The 16,278-nt window shown below is 40.9% G+C and overlaps 1 protein-coding gene across 1 annotated transcript in view; it reads right to left on the bottom strand.

The window, feature by feature from the left end:
* hmcn2 (hemicentin 2) overlaps positions 1–16,278 on the bottom strand; it is a 45,319-nt gene that overhangs the window by 27,452 nt on the left and 1,589 nt on the right. Inside the window, exons 2-20 of the mRNA XM_086173306.1 lie at positions 15,806–15,876; positions 15,068–15,226; positions 14,495–14,617; positions 10,425–10,596; positions 10,181–10,287; positions 9,583–9,703; positions 9,234–9,497; positions 8,994–9,138; positions 8,436–8,557; positions 7,975–8,247; positions 7,435–7,576; positions 7,009–7,136; positions 5,746–5,859; positions 5,496–5,654; positions 5,203–5,397; positions 2,140–2,235; positions 1,905–2,032; positions 1,664–1,808; positions 1,210–1,322 (exon numbers count right to left, since the gene is read on the bottom strand). Of these exons, the coding sequence (XP_086029432.1) occupies positions 1,210–1,322; positions 1,664–1,808; positions 1,905–2,032; positions 2,140–2,235; positions 5,203–5,397; positions 5,496–5,654; positions 5,746–5,859; positions 7,009–7,136; positions 7,435–7,576; positions 7,975–8,247; positions 8,436–8,557; positions 8,994–9,138; positions 9,234–9,497; positions 9,583–9,703; positions 10,181–10,287; positions 10,425–10,596; positions 14,495–14,617; positions 15,068–15,226; positions 15,806–15,876 (2,777 nt within the window). The remainder of the gene's footprint in view (positions 1–1,209; positions 1,323–1,663; positions 1,809–1,904; positions 2,033–2,139; positions 2,236–5,202; positions 5,398–5,495; positions 5,655–5,745; positions 5,860–7,008; positions 7,137–7,434; positions 7,577–7,974; positions 8,248–8,435; positions 8,558–8,993; positions 9,139–9,233; positions 9,498–9,582; positions 9,704–10,180; positions 10,288–10,424; positions 10,597–14,494; positions 14,618–15,067; positions 15,227–15,805; positions 15,877–16,278) is intronic.

Here is a 16,278-nt window from a genome sequence, read left to right on the forward strand (position 1 = left end):
ATTTTTTAACTGGCTCTTCATCCTCGATGCGCAAACACAAGAATGCACCCTGCTGCATTTGTACTCTCTTTGAACATGGAAATTGCTTCTTTAGATTCATTCATTATCTGACCAAAGAATAAAATAACTCATCTCTATAGCACTACTGTAGACCAGCTCAGGAAGATGCGAGGCAGATATATATAAATGTATTTACATTTCCCTGTAAGGATTTGCTGTTATTCGTTTATGGAGAAAAGCAACATAAAATCATGTAATATGTGTTTTGTTTTTTTTTTTGAGCCCCATGTGATCATATGTGTCAAAAAATACTAAAATTTGCATTCTCGATTATCAGAATCAGAATCGGAATCAGAGGAAATTTTATTTGTCCTTTTCACATTCTGTTACTGTATCAGCAGGCAACAAATGTGGCAAAAGTATGAGACCAAGAATCTCAATCTGAACCCAAGAAAAGTAAATTTTGTTGCATTGTTGCAACATAAGAGGATATTTGGATGTTTCCTAGAGGCAAGATTTTCTTAGAGAGGCCTGCAAGACAAGTTCTAAATAGATCCCTAAGGTGGAATGAAATACTGAATGATTCACATTCTGCAGTTAAGTGGTAATATGGTAGGGTTGCCATGGCAACAGTCCCCTTGCACAGGTGAATAAAATCTTGATGGCAATGAAAACAGCTTGCTGGTTGGAGGAGATGGTGGTGTGATTGATACTGATCTTGTGAGTCAAGCAAAAATCAGTTGGACAGCAGGAAACTGGTTAAGTAAAAAAGAATAGGACGAATGATGAGTCTGTAAATAAATACTGTATATCTATAGCTCGGAATGTGGTACGAAGAACGTCATTAGAGTTTAATAATGGTGGAGTTTAGATAAGGATGACTACTTTAATAGACAAGCAAGGTTATGTAGCATTTGATAACATTAAAAAGGTCACAGAGAAAAGCTGTTTCACTGTTACAATATGATACAATATGAAATCCTCTCAATTGTGCAGGGTTGTATATAACCTTTGTAGTATTACCAGGAAATGCACTTAAGCTATTTGTTCAACATTTATCTGTAAAGTCTTGATGGTGATTCATTTATAGATAGATGAATGCCAAGTCTGAAGTTCTGTATACTGAACTCTGAACCAGCCTTTTCTCCTTTGAATCATCATGAGCAAGCTTAAACCATAATCAAGGAATGCATGCTTGAGGGATCCTACCTTGGACCACACAATAGTTGGCTTTGGGAACCCACTTGTCTTGCATGACAGCGTGATGGCCTCACCCTCGTTGGCTATGTAACGATATGGTCCAGCTTGGATTTCAGGAGGTACTGAAGGAGGCAAGTCAAAAACACAGCTGTCTAACTGGCTGTTTTGAAGCGGGTCTGCAGCATTATCGATGACCTGACCCAGCTCACAGTTTCAGTGCCCCAGGCATTTCTTCATTACAAACTGCTGATGAACCATAATCTGGCATGCCTGTCATTATGCCCCAATGAACAAAATTACCCCATTCACCAAAGCATGCTGTAAATTGAACAATCTCTCTATGATGACAGCAGGTAGTTGAGACACTAGCACATTGTTGCTTTCCATGCTGAGTCAGCCTGTTTGGTACTCCAGCACTAAGAGAAAGTATTTTGGAATATGAAAAGTCCACATGGCCTCTTACCATGAACCTCCAGGCTGACTGTTATGTTCATGGAGCCAGCTACATTCACTGCTGTGCAAACATATTTCCCAGCATCCTCTGGGACAGCTCTTTCAATATACAAACTGCCGTCACTCTTCAGGAACTTCCCCCCTTTCAGCTGAACCTTTACAGAAGGAAAAATCACCTGCTGTCACACAGAACCATCAAGATCATCCTTCACATAACCATCATTGGATAGTTTAAGACTGGCAAGCCTTACCGGTTTCCCATTGTGGGACCAGTGTCTTTCTGGAAGAGGGATTCCATCCAGCAACATGCAAGGAATACTGAGAGACTGGCCAATGCCTGTGATGATGACTGGAGTACCTTGGGCCAAGAGAGGGGGCTCTGCACAAAGTAGTTAAAACAGAAATACAAAAAGGAGGGAATTATGAAAACAAATTCTTGGGATTATACTGACGCATAAAGAAGTCAGATAGCCTGAGCAAGCCTACCAAGTCCAGTAACACTAACTCTGGCCTCAGTTTTGATGCTTCCAAACTGGTTCTTGGCTTCGCAGATGTACATCCCTTCATCGTCAAGCCACACACCTGAGAAACATGAAGACATCTATGTTGGGGTACAGGGGTACTCAATACATCTGAAACAATATATCTGTAAAAAAAAAAGTTAATGCCAACAAAATGTAACTCCTCTCACCATTTAACTGCATTGCAATTATGAGTTTAAAATACAAAATAATAGGGTTAATGGTTCAGGCTCAACTGCCATCCCAGTGACACATGTGCCCCATCCACTCATTTCTCTGGAGAGCAAGTGTTGGAAGATCAGCATATTATTCAGTTCATACGTTTAGATATTCAGGCCAATGTTTGAATAGATGATGACTAGAAAGGCCTATTTTCCAAAACAAAGGAATGTAAAATATAAAGCCATCAGCAACAGATAAAGTTAATTATCCCAGACAGCCACCCATACATGGAAACAGAAGCAGACCATGCATCCTCCACCAGGTACGTTTAGAAACACTCTAAACACATGTCTGCTTTAGTGGTTCGAGGTAGTCATACTGAAGGTGAAAAGGGCAGACTTCCAAGTTTTCTGAGAATGCATTCATAGTGCCCCTCCTCAAGCCACTAGCTTATCATGGTGGAAGGGTTTGCACATCCGAGTGATCCAAGAGGATAAGTTGCTGGGGTCACCCAAGGCAAAAAGGACTTAGGTGAGGGTCCAGACAAAGCCATCAATCCGTCTATCTTCAACCACTTATCCGGGATCGGGTCGCGGGGGCAGCAGCTAAAGCTCAGCAACTTGGTTATGCTCTTCAGGGGAGATCCCGAGGCATTCCCAGGTCAGCCTAGACACATGGTCCCTCCGATGAGTCCTGAGTCTTCCCTTGGGCCCCCTTATGGTTGGACATGCCCGGAAAACCTCACCAGGGAGACTTCCATTAGGCATCTTAACCAGATGCCTAAGTCACCTCATCTGATTCCTCTCCATGTGGAGGAGCAGCAACTTTACCCTGAGACATTTACGGATGGCCGAGCTCCTCACCCTATCTCTAAAGGAGGACCCGGACACCCTGCAGAGAAAGCTAATTTCAGCCGCTTAGATCCGCAATCTTGCTCTTTCGGTCGTGACTCACAGCTCGTAGCCATAGGTGGGGGTAGGAGTGTAGATCAGGCAGTTAATTGAGAACTTCACCTTTTGGCCCAGCTTCTTCTTCACCAGGAGTTACAGAGTCTGCATCACTGCTGATGCCCCACTGTTGATCTCCTGTGCAACCCTTCCCTCACTTGTGAACAAGGTCCTTAGATACCTGAACTTCTCCACTTAGGGCAGGACCTCCTCTCTGACCCAGTGTGCACTCTACCCACTTCTGGCTGAGAACCATGGTCTCAGATTTGGAGGTGCTGATCCTCATTCCGACCACTTCACATTTGGCTGCGTACCACTCCAGTGATAGCTTGTGATCACAGTCCGATGGAGCCAACAGAACCACATCATCCACACAAAGCAGAGACTCAAGCCTGAGGTTACCAAACTAGATCCTATCAACACCCTGGCAGCACCTAGAAATTCTGTCCATGAAACTTATGAACAGAAATGGGGACAAAGGACAGCCCTGGAATCCAACCCACACCGGAGACAAGTCAACTGGCAATGCAGACCATACTGTCATACAAGGGCCGAACAGCCGGTATAACAAGGTTCAGTGCCCCACACTCCCGGAGCATCCCCCACAGGATACCTCGCGGGAAACGGTGGAATGCCTTCCCCAGGTCCACAAAAAATTTATAGACTGGTTAGGCAGACTGTCATGTGCCCTCAAGGACCGGGCAGAAAGTGTAGAGCAACGACCTGTGGGACCCTTCTCTCTTGCACCCATGAGTATCTTGGAGGCTGCCCAGTAAGAGGCAGTTTTTCCTTGCCATTGTCATCAAGTGCTTGCACATGAAAGAATGTTGGGTTTCCATGAGTGTGGTCTAAACTTGTAAACGTTAACGGTCTAAACCACGTAAAGTGTTTGGACAAACTTTGTTGTGATTTGACGCTACATGAAAAAAATCTGCATTGACTTGACACTTATTAAGGAGTCATTTCTTCAATGTTGAGCATAAAAAATAGGACAGCCCTTGACAGAAACAATATTTTTAAGCTACAGATCAAAAATAGTTTCCCTTGCTATGCATGCTCATTCCTCACGACATAGGGAAACCAAGGAGTTAAGGTCTAAATAATGTAAAGACTTGATTAGACATTGTCTAAGTTTGCCCGGGATGAAGAATTCTCTAACGCCCAAAGCAGGTATAAATTGTGTTTTGTGAAGAATAGCAGAAAGACTATTATTTGAAGCAATTTACTGAGTTGCAGTTATTTTATTTATGACACTTTAAAACCAACATTAACTCTCTTTTTGTCTTTGTATGTCTTGTAATCTACTTTTTACGAAATGCTTGCCCAGAGAATACAGTATAACTCAGGCCCCATTTTCTGTCTGATCTGAATCTCAAACCACACAATTCAATAACTTGTAGCATTAACTTTTATGTGACCTTGGTTTCATATATTCTGCAGGTCCTATGAGGCACTGGGTTGGCATCCACCCTTGTGTTTTTGCTGGCTTGATTTAGTTTGTTTGTTTTAGCTTTATTGGTGTGTATATAGTTCCTGATCCCTAATGTTTGCGTTTGATTCACTGAACTGTACCCACAGATGATTTATTGCATTCAGTTAAGGAAACACAAATAACTGTTAGGGCACAATGACATGCACTATTCAGATGATCGAATGCAAGCTCAGAACATCGAGCTTAAACTGATCCCAGCTCTCCATGGGAGCCGACCAAACTGCTGGTTTCTCTGCCCTCTATGTTGTCATCGACCTGTGTCTTTATGAGGGCCCCCGAAATGATGCAGCCTACTAATGGCAAAGATACTCTCAACTCCAAATGGAATATGTTTATGATCTGATATTGAAGCTGGACAAGTGCAAAGCTAATCTGAAGACTGTAGAAGTAAGCTCAGTGTTGTGATACTGTGGTAGGGATGACTTACTCTGGATTAGAAGGAACCCGTTCTTTAGCTGCATTTCCCTGCTGTGGGTGCCTGCGCTCGTAGGAATTTGTTTGCCATTCTGTCTGCTCCAGGTCACTTGTGGCTGTGGGTAACCTCTGGCAACGCAAGGAAGGGTGATATTTTCCCCAACACTGGCTGTCAAATCAAATGGCTCCTCGGAGAAAAATGGGCTCACTATGGAATGAGAACGGTATCAGATACATTTACTTTGTCTGAACATGAGAGAAGAATACACTCAGCGTGGAACATTTTGATTTTTGGATTCATCTCACCTCCAACTTCTAATGTTACATTGCGAGAGGAGGATCCAGTAGAGCTAGAGGCCACACAGCTGTACTGACCCGCATCAACCTCCTGCACACCTTTAATGTGCAATATTCCATGTTGCACATCCTGCTCAACAAAAGGGGCAGAGCCTACTTCATGTTCCCCTGGGAAAGAAAAATAAATGTGCCTATTGTTTCAAGCATCAATATATTTCAAGTCATTATAATGTTAACACAATGTTTGAATGAAACTAACCTTTAAACCAGTGGACTTGAGGAGGGGGAACACCTGAGGCTTGACACTCAAGAGTAGCATCACTCCCAGCAGCCACAAGCACAACCTGTTGTGGGACTGTTATTCTTGGCACCTCTGAAAGCCGAAGATTAAGAATGCAGTTCAATTGAGTATTATCATTTGTAAAACATGACAGAATGTGGTTCCATTTATTACTGCACCACACAATTCTGGGCAAAGCTCACACAGCACAATCTCAGAGAAAGTACATGCTGTAACCAAAACGTTTAACATAGTATAATGTTTGCAATTTTTTCACATTGCAAATGGAAACAATGACAAAAAAATGTCCTTAGGAACCGTTTTCATGGCTGTTCCACAAATAAGCTGTCTCCAAACGGTGAATATACTGAAAGTCCAGTTGGTAGTAGGTACCAACTAGCACCACACTGCACCGTTACGTTGGAGACAGATGACAGATGTGTTTATGTCCTTCAACTTAAGCCACAATATTTTATCTGATTTTTATTTGCGCCTTTCAATAAACAAATATTTCTGTTTTACAAATCATGATAAATTGCTACCCATTGCATAATGTCGTCGACGGCGAGATTGTGAAAGTCTACCTCTCACCATCCAAAGTTGATATGCTTATTTTAAAGACATATATAATATATCACAACCTGCTGATTACTACAATTATGATATAACTTAATTATTGAAAGGCAATAATATGTGATTAGGAATGAAATGATAAAACTATCAATGATTACAAATACTTAAACTAATCTCTCTCTCTCTCGCTCTCTCTCTCTCTCTCTCTGTATATATATATATATATATACTGCTCAAAAAAATAAAGGGAACACTTGAACAACACAATGTAACTCCATGTCAATCACACTTCTGTGAAATCATAGTATCCACTCAGGAAGCAACACAGATTCATTTTGACTTGTTTTAAGGACATTACATCAAAGTTGGATCAGCCTGGAGTTTGTTTTTACACTTTAATTTTGAGTGTGATTCCTAATCAGACCTCCATGGGTTGATACAATTGATTTCCATTGATCATTTTTGTGTGATCTTGTTGTCAGCACATTCAACTGTGTAAAGAGCAAAGTATTTCATAAGAATATTTCATTCATTTAGATCTAGGATGTGTTTTTTAAGTGTTCCCTTTATTTTTTTGAGCAGTGTATATATATATATATGTACACAGTATATTAATGTACACAATTATTCATTGAAATAGTTAATATATCTGAAAAAAGGTAGACTCACCTGCATAAATTAGAGATACAGACTGAGAGGCATTTCCAGCCAAATTGTTTCCCTGACATGTGTAGGTCCCAGCGTCCTCTGGGAGAGCCCCCTGAATGGTTAGAGTTCCGTTTTGGTGTAGCCTCATCCTGTAGCATGCATTTGAGAGACATTGTGTTTACTGGCCTCTCTTGATTGCATGTGCAGATGTATCATGGTCATTAATCTCTAAAACTTTCTGTTACTCTTTTGTTTGAAGGAGGAGAATTTTATTTGATTGCACGCTAGCATGAAACTGCCTGTGGTTTGGGAAATATAAAACAGACTATTTCTCAGTTGCTCTATATCCGAACAATAAAAACAATCACACATGTAGTACGAGTGTAATGTAATGACTATCCGAGTCCTCTGTGATGGTGGTGTTGAGTGGGTTGAGAGTTCTGTTACCTCGGCCGATTAGTCAGGAACATTTTTCCACGGCTCCAGAGGAGCCGGGGGGGCGGGGAACCGGACACTGAGCAGACGAGCCGGATCTCTTCCCCTTGATAGAAAACCTGGCCTTGGGGGTGAACTACCACAGAAGGAGCCTCTAGAATTAGAATCAAAGACATGCAAAAGGCTAACAATGACTCAGTGTCTTGTCAATGCCGAATGATGTCATGTTTAACTTTGCTATCACAAGATTAACATCAGTAAACACAGGAATTAGCAGTGATCCTCATATGACATCATAACTGGCAGATCAGACAGAGTAAGTTCAAATTTCGTAGACTATCTTTGAAATTGACCTCTTCCCATTCACACAATATAAACTGTACATTTCAAAATCCATCAATGCTGACTGATGAAGCAATTTCTGAATTTTGACAAGGTACCGTCTCACTGACTAAGGGAAGGCTAAGTGAGTAATGGAAAGCAGAAGGTTGGTGTCTTAGAGGAACCATCAGGCCACGAGTATTAAGTGTTTAAGCCTTCACCCCACTGTACCTGGGACCAGAAGCCAAACGGTGATTCTGGTCTCTCCATGTGAATTACTTGCGACACAGTGGTACTCCCCAGCATCCTGAGGCTGCACCCCGCTTATCTGCAGGGATGAGTTGGATAGTAGCTTTATCCTGCCGGCGCGGGATTGGATAGGCTGGCCCGCTTGGTTCCAAGTTAAGTTGTGACGCATGGAGCCCTCCACCTGACAGGACAGCACAGCCACATCTCCCACGAAAGAAGTCACATTCACTGCTGGCTTTAAGACAGGCGGGGGCTCTGGATAAATGGATAAAATACAGTATTAAACATATGATACCATGCTGAGTTCATTAATATAGAAATACTGATTGATTGTTGTCTTACTGTATGTTGTTTTTTTATATCATGGTAGAATATGATTGGAACTGATATCAAAACTGTCTCTTGTGAATTCACAATGTGCCTGCATGTTGTATTGAACTAACCTCTAACTGTCAGCTGACTTAAGGCACGTCCTTGTCCTGCACTGCTCTCTGCTGTGCACTCATAAGGGCCTTCATCCTCTGCTGACGCATGGTGAATCTTCCATAATGCAATGGCAGAAGTCCTGATATAAAGGCAGGCTTAGTTTCTTCACTGTTTATGGCCATAGCAATGAGTTCCTATTTTGCATTGCATTCAGTTAGTATCACTGCAAAACATTCGGTCTGAGAATAGTTTTCACCACGTGTAAGCTTCACATCATGAATGTAATTCAAAACAGAGTATCAACATCAAGACAGAACAAGCATTTAATTAGTCAAGATGACACAATCGAATATGTAATGTTCCTAAAACTGCACGTGGTTATCTGCTTCCTGACACATGAGGCAATAAAGTTGAAAACAAAGCAACACACATTCTTTACAGGTGTGCTCACAGTTGAGAAGGTACATGATGTTGTAAATGACCTAATTAGTACTTTTTGGGCAGGTTATGGGAACATAAATCTCAAGAATCATGGGAAATGAATGAAAAACAAAAACGAAAGAGGAAAGACTCACTGAAACAACTTCTCCTCTCCCAGTGTGATACCACTTCTGGTAAATCTGAGCCTGTAGGGAATGTCACTCTCTACCGCACAGCTAATCACAGCAGGCTGCATGTACAACCCCTTTACCACTTCAGGCATTCTTACAGCTGGGGGAGCTACATGAAGAAGAAACAAAGGTAAAAGATCCTAAAAAATATTGCTGAAGTCAGAGAGAAGCTGCAAAGTCACTTGGGTCTGAAGCGGATCTTACCTGGAACTATGTTGGTGTACGAGACACTGGACAGTCGCTGGAAGCGGTAGCCCTCTTCGTCTCTGCCAATCACCTTGATGAAGAAGCTCTGAGAAGGGGTTCGGATCTCCGGGAGACTCCATAACCCTTGAGAGCCAAGGTCAGAGGGCAAAGGGACAGGGATCACACGTAAAGATCTTCCTGAAGCTGACATCAGCTCCACATGACTCAGCAGACCCGGGGGCTTCAGGCCAGTGCATTTCAGCAAAACATGGGCTGGAAGACCTGAGGGGAAAGGAAACAGTAAAAAAGGATATCCTTGGCTTATTATGTCAGTCAAATAAAACTTTAACAGAGATATGCACAGCACCTTTTATTGGCCTCTCCCTGGTGTTGTTGAACTCTGAAACAGGCACACTTGAAAAGCCAGCCCGGAAATCTAGATTACTGACTCCAGTTACTCTGAGAGTATGACGACCATTGCAGCTCACCTTTGGGATGAAAGCAACAGAATGAGGCCACTGCCATGAAGTTATGAGTTAAACATATTAATGACAAAAAAAGTTTGGATCTCAGAGATGAAATATTTTAAAATTCCAAATTTAAAAATCCATCTCATTACTTTCATATCTACATAGTTGATTTTTTTCTTTTTACTTGAGAATCAATAACAAGATCAACATCTAAGTGTTGAACACTTGTTTTTTTTTCTATTGTGTTTACATTCTATTATAACTTATACTGCATTCAAATTTTATTTTCCTTTATCTATTTTACTGTTTTGATTTGGATTTTTTTTCACAATTTTAACCACTGTTTTTTTTGTTTTTGCTTTTCAACTAACTTTTGTGAGTTTTAAGTGAACTGTTTTACCTCAAGTATTTTTTTTAAACATTTGTATATCACTCTGAATTGCAAATAACTGTGAATATTTCTTTGAGCGACTGATTAATTCCTATGAGGAATACCTTCACTTTCCAGGCTCCTGGTCTGGGAAACTTCAAGTTGACAACACGGGCAGAGTTGGGAATGTTCATAAGCTCTTGCAGTCCCTGTTCCACCCCAACTACACGACCTGAGAAAAGAAATAACCTCTTCTTGTAAAATGTGAATTGACTTGTGTTTAAGGGAACTCAAAATACATTTTTTGGAAATTTGAAAATAACCTAAAAAAAAAGTTTTTATTGACAAAATAGGTGTTTTTTTTTTTACCGAGAGGATCAATGAGCTCAATCTGTGGTGCAGGTCCACTGAGTGAGACAGTGACCTCTCGGAGGCTGGGGTCAAAGGGCACTTCCCACTTGTTCTCTTGGGCGCTGTCATGATTGGAGGAAAGCAGGTGGACCTTCATGGCTTGCACTGTCTCCTCTACCCACTTTAAAACCTAGGGTGACAATTAAAAACCGTTACAGATCTAGCACATAACATTTAATGTACAAGGCTGGATCCGTTTACTTTGAGAGGCAGGATGAGGAAAGAATGAGGACAGGAAGGATTCAACTGTGACCTTTCCACAAGAGCCGCTTGTCTATCCAAGCAGAGGGCTGCGCGTTATCTGTGAACCATTATTTCATCACAGAGGAATTCCTACAAGGGTTTTTTGCCTAAACAAAGAAAAAATGAAACAGCCCTACTGTTAAACTGATCAGTTTTCTTCATTCTGAAGCATGAATTCCTAGAAGAATACATTGTACTTTGAAGGGATATCATCAATCATAAGGCTACTTCCTCAGAATAGAAAGAAATTATTAAAGTGAATTTGTTTTAGAAACAAACCCAAACCTTAGATTACAGAGTATCGGGGCATCTGTGCAGGATCAGCTAGGACTAGAAGAGTTGGCTCTTTACTTTCACTTGTCGTCTCATTGGTCAAGCCAGAGGAGAAGGCTTACCTCTTAAATGAGTCATTCCACTCAGAGCAGATTATCCATAATGATAAATAATTCGATTATATTTCATGGTGAAAAAAGCCGTAGCGAATCCCGTAATATCCTTTGGTAGCATGCCAGAAATATATCAACCAATGTAGAATTTCAGTTTTGACAGCTGCCTGGCCCTCCACATATAATTATTAACATGTTTTGGCCATTAGTTTGGCCATGGTTTTCCTTTTGTTGTTCCTAAAGAGAAAACAGAAGCTGCTAAATCCACTGACATTTTGGTCTCATTTCAGTGGCAACAAGTGGCCAAATGTATTCCATCTTCCAAATGCTAAAGTGCGTAACCGCTCTAGTATTTATTTGACCTCATGCGGGGAGGCATTTCAGTTAAGCTGCTCTGTTAACAAAGAAACTGATAATATTTGTTCAGTGGGGTTTCAGGGCTGAAGCCAATGGCAACACATTTTAAGACATTAACAGAAAATAGCAAAAACTGCAAAACATTTAAAGCCTTTGAAAATCTAATCATTGAGCCCCACTCTTTGTCTATCGAGCTTGCTGGGTGCTGACAGCAGCTGGTTCTTTTCGTAGTTTTACAACTGGAAACAGCTGTGTCTGCCACATGCGCAGCCATCACCAGCAGAGCAGGAAACTGCAAAGAGGAGACCTACATCTGGCTCAGGATAGCATCTATTGCTTACACAGTAGAACAGAGAGGAGTGGGCGTTAGTCTGCCTTCAGACCTCAAGTAAATGCAAGTGCAAATGCAAAGACGGGATGAACTAAGTCTCGGAACATTGCAGCCACTGCCTGTTTCTGCCGCTGGGAATGCAAAGGATCTAAAGTTCTGTGAAACATCATCCACTGTTTCTCCACTGAATAGGCTTATGGGCCAGTTACAGGAAGGAACCCCCCACCGCTAGTCAAAGAAGCATTGACAGATGGCTCAAACAAGAAAGGTCAATTGAGGTTGGAATGATACACAACACCTACTTTATTTAATGGGTATATCACCTGTATTCATTTTAGCAATTACAATTTACAAAGGAAATAAATTAAGCAAAACTTATTGACTTCTGACCTCCCAATAGGCAAGGGTCATCTTAGCCCTTGCCAAAGTTTAAACAACACTCTCAGCAACCTTTGCAGGGAGATGTCCCACTTGGAATCAAGGTTATTACAGAGGATCAGTCCAGATGGATTCGCTATTCTCATTGAAATGCAAGCACATCTGCCAAGGATGTTTCTGTTAGTTCAGTTATATTTGAGTTAAACTGTGCTTTTTTTCTCTTGAGAAAGACTAGTGAAGATAAATGTTACCTTCTTGTATTATGTCTATCTATGAAAACCTCTTAAGTAACTACTGAATTATTCAAATTAGACAACCATGACAGCAATTTCTTTAAACAGTTTTCAATTCCCTTAAGCGAATGCTCAGTAGAGAAAACAACTGGCATGATCTTGTGCCGTAAAACTGCACCTTCATTATACAAATCTTTGAAAAAGTGAACGCTGACTTGATGTGGAAGCTAAAACATCGCAGCACTTGTGTTGGATTGGTGCTCGGGGCTACCGATGACTAAATCTGTCATCATCACCATGAACAGCACATATCACCGTCCAAGTTCAATAGCACATTCAAGAGCTTTTTGGTTGTACACACTCTTGTTAGCACATCCTCTCATTGATCATAACAAGACTCATTAAACGAGCAGAACAAATGAAAAATGTAGAGCTGACAATGAACTGTTGTAGGGTGATTTGGAGCCAACTCCACAGGGCAGCTGCATTGGAAGGAGGGAAACCATGACAGATCATATCCTGGGATTAGAGAGTAAAATAAGCAGTCTGTTTTCTCTCCACCACCACCACACTGCCCCCACCCCTGAGACCACAAAAATACTCTACTCATATATTTGATTTGGCCACACTTTATTAAACTGCTATTACGGGGAATATTTGGGTTAGATCCGTAGTACTCCTGTTTTGTTTTAAAGATTAAATTATTTAAATTAATTGGCAAAAGCATAGCACCCAACTTTGAAACATCCATCTTCTTCTGCTTATCCTAGACTAAGGGTCATGGAGGATGCTGGATGGGGCCGGGGTACATCCTGGACTGGTTGCCAGTCAATTGCAGGACCACATATATAAACAAACAACCATTCAAGGCAATTTTTCCCCAATTAACCTTCATGTTTTTGAACGGTGGAATGAAACCGGTGAAAACCCACGCAGAAAGGTACCCAGGTCGGAATCAAACCAGGGTCTTTCGTGCCATGAGGCTGATGTGCTAACCACTGCACCACCGTGCCGCCCAACTTTTAAAAATGTAGGTTTAAAGATGATAGGATGTTTACATATAATGGCACATTAAGCGTGGGTAAAACTCTTAACATTGGTAATCTGGGATAAAGTGTGGTTGCTTAAAGATACAACACAAAAGTGGCATTTAAACAACATGCATGCAGGTTTTTTGAATAACTGCTAATTGCCACACACGGGCATAGTTTGTTTAGCTTTGTGCAAGCATGACTTGATGGAAAACAGACCACCCCACCAGCCCCACCCTACCTGCATGCACACACATGCATGCACACACACACAAACACATGCACATTTGGGTTCAGAGGTTCAGTGGGCCACCAGTGCACAGCTCAGTGTTACCCAGCCATCTCCTGTGAGACATGCAGGATACCAGTGGCTTCTGCTGGCTTCCTTTACGTCTGCCTGGGAAACCAGTCCCACTGTCTCGGCTTCGGTTATATGGCGTTTCCGATATAAATTAACCCCTTCTCAATATATCACCAAGAGGTTTTATATCAGCTTTGTAATTATATGACTGTACCAAATAGAGTTGATATAGTATATGAGACATGCAATTTAATGGGGTTTGTTGTTTTCCTACTCCTGCTTTTTTCCACTGGTAGAAAATATTTAAATTATCCCTTTCTATGTTAAATACTAAATTCAGCATTTTAAGGGAATACAATATTTCAAGACCCTCTCTGAGAGGAGTTCAGAAGACCCAGAAAATAGGCATAAGCAAAAGTGATTTTTCTCTCTGCATTCAGAGGTGAGAAATCAGGGATTCAAACACTGAAACAGCAGTACCATGAAAAATGTTAGTTCTGTGTTATTTGAATCCATGTTTTGAAACTAAATACTCTATTGAGCTGACATTTTTAACAGCAAAATTCTACTAACTGAGGTGCTGATAACTGTAAAGTAGTTTTGACTACTTCTTTGTTTCACCACGTCTTGGAATTTCACAATTCATCAGTCATTTTAGAGTTTCCCAAATTAGGCAAGAATGATTTAAATTGTGTTGGTTAAATATCCACAACTTTAGAGGTCTCATTAGCCGTCAAGTACCTCAGTGTACTTCTGTTGAGCTCTCACCTCATTGACCTGCTGCTTGTCCAGGTGAAAGATCTGCCCCGATGAGGTGGCAGCGATTTCCTCATAGGCTCTGTAGCCTGGCTGGGAACGGTCACCGCAGTCCCCAGTCAACACAAAGACCACCTGGAAAGGAAGGGGGCAGAAGAGTTAAGATGATTATTTCTGTGTTTGCTTTCTAAGGACTTGCTTTCACTTCGGTTTGCAGTGACACGGATGGTTTTGTCGGGAAGAGATCAGAACTGAGCGACAATCGGAAATTTCATTGGAATGCAGATCTTTCACAGTATGCCATCGAATTGCTTTTGCTTGTGATGTATAGAAGCAGGGACACTGAAAATGTAAACCCCACTGTGCCCTGTTTAAAACTCGACAATGAAATTCGTATTCAAAAGCGATTATTCCTGGCCAACGCTTTAAAAAGAATTAAGTTGCAAAAAGCATTATTGGACAGTTTTTAATCTATGGGTAAAGTAAGAATATTTTGTATCTTTGTATGTGCCCTATTGCCCTGCATTGAAATATAGAAAAGCTCCCATTAAATTATGCAACTAATATCTTACATTTACTATTTACCTGGGATTGACGAAGCTGCACCAGCTGAAGAACATCCCTTTTTAGGCGGTAGTCTTTGGCCCTTGCATCTGTAAATACATAGATAAAGGACCCAGGCAGGGAAACCTCCAAGGCTTTCTTGATGGCGCCGATACTCATCTCAGGGCAATCACCTCCACCCTGAAAGATAATTAATTATCCAAGAAATAAATGAAATACCAATATCCCATTTTAAACTTTGTTCAAACAATCCTAAAAAAAAACATCAAAAATCTTCCCTTAAGATTAAATTTCCAATTAGCATACACACACAAAATGAAATAAAATAAAATAATGGAATTATATTATTTTATGGAGAATGATCATTTTACTTAAGAATATCGTACTTTGTAAAATGTCATACAGAGTTCCAAAACTGAAATATTTCAGTGGAGGAACAAGCCAATTACACTTTTTACATGTCGAAAATTGAATTTTAAGCAAAAGTATTTCTGAAAAATGTTGCATTTACAGGCAAATCTGCTTCACTGTAGCATGTAGCCGGTAGCCGCTAGCATCCATTGATGTTAGCTGGCTAAAGAGAAGTAACGCTAAAGCCCCAACATTCCCAAGTCAACTTGTTGCTTTTCTGACTATTTCCCGACTTAGTGACTTCCACGATGTTACAACGTTGTGGCTGCTGCTGTAAACACAGCCAAAGGCAGGATTTGTGTGATCCAAGGCCTGCTGAAGAGTCAACTTATGTGGTTTGGTTCCCACCTGTACAAACAGTTCCTGAAGATCCTGCTGGAACTTTTTAGGGTCGGTGGTGATGGACACGGGGCCAATATCTGCAGTGATGGAAATTCAGACCATCAAAAATCACAGACTATTTTTAATGGTACTATATAAAGCAAGCTCATCTTGATACAATTGTTTATGGTATACAGACTCGAGGAATTATTCCAGATGAGGGATAGTTTAGATATTACATTCTTCATATATATGTATGTATATATATATGTATATATATATATATATATACACACACACACATTTATGTTTGTTTTTTTAAAACTCAACAAAAAAAAAAAATAGAACAAAGGCTGGTTGTGTCCTCTCAGCAGAGTCCATGGACTTCAAGCAACCAAACCTCTAATAGGCAACAGACTCATCTATCAGGAGCAGTGTGATGCCCTTAGGCTTTTGTGTTGGACATGAATATCAGTCACAAAGCCCAGATATTACCAGAG

This window comes from Fistularia commersonii, chromosome 26, assembly GCF_037954325.1.
Source record: "Fistularia commersonii isolate RoL2024-O1a breed Wild chromosome 26, RoL_Fcom_v1.0, whole genome shotgun sequence".
Taxonomy (NCBI): Eukaryota; Metazoa; Chordata; class Actinopteri; order Syngnathiformes; family Fistulariidae; genus Fistularia; species Fistularia commersonii.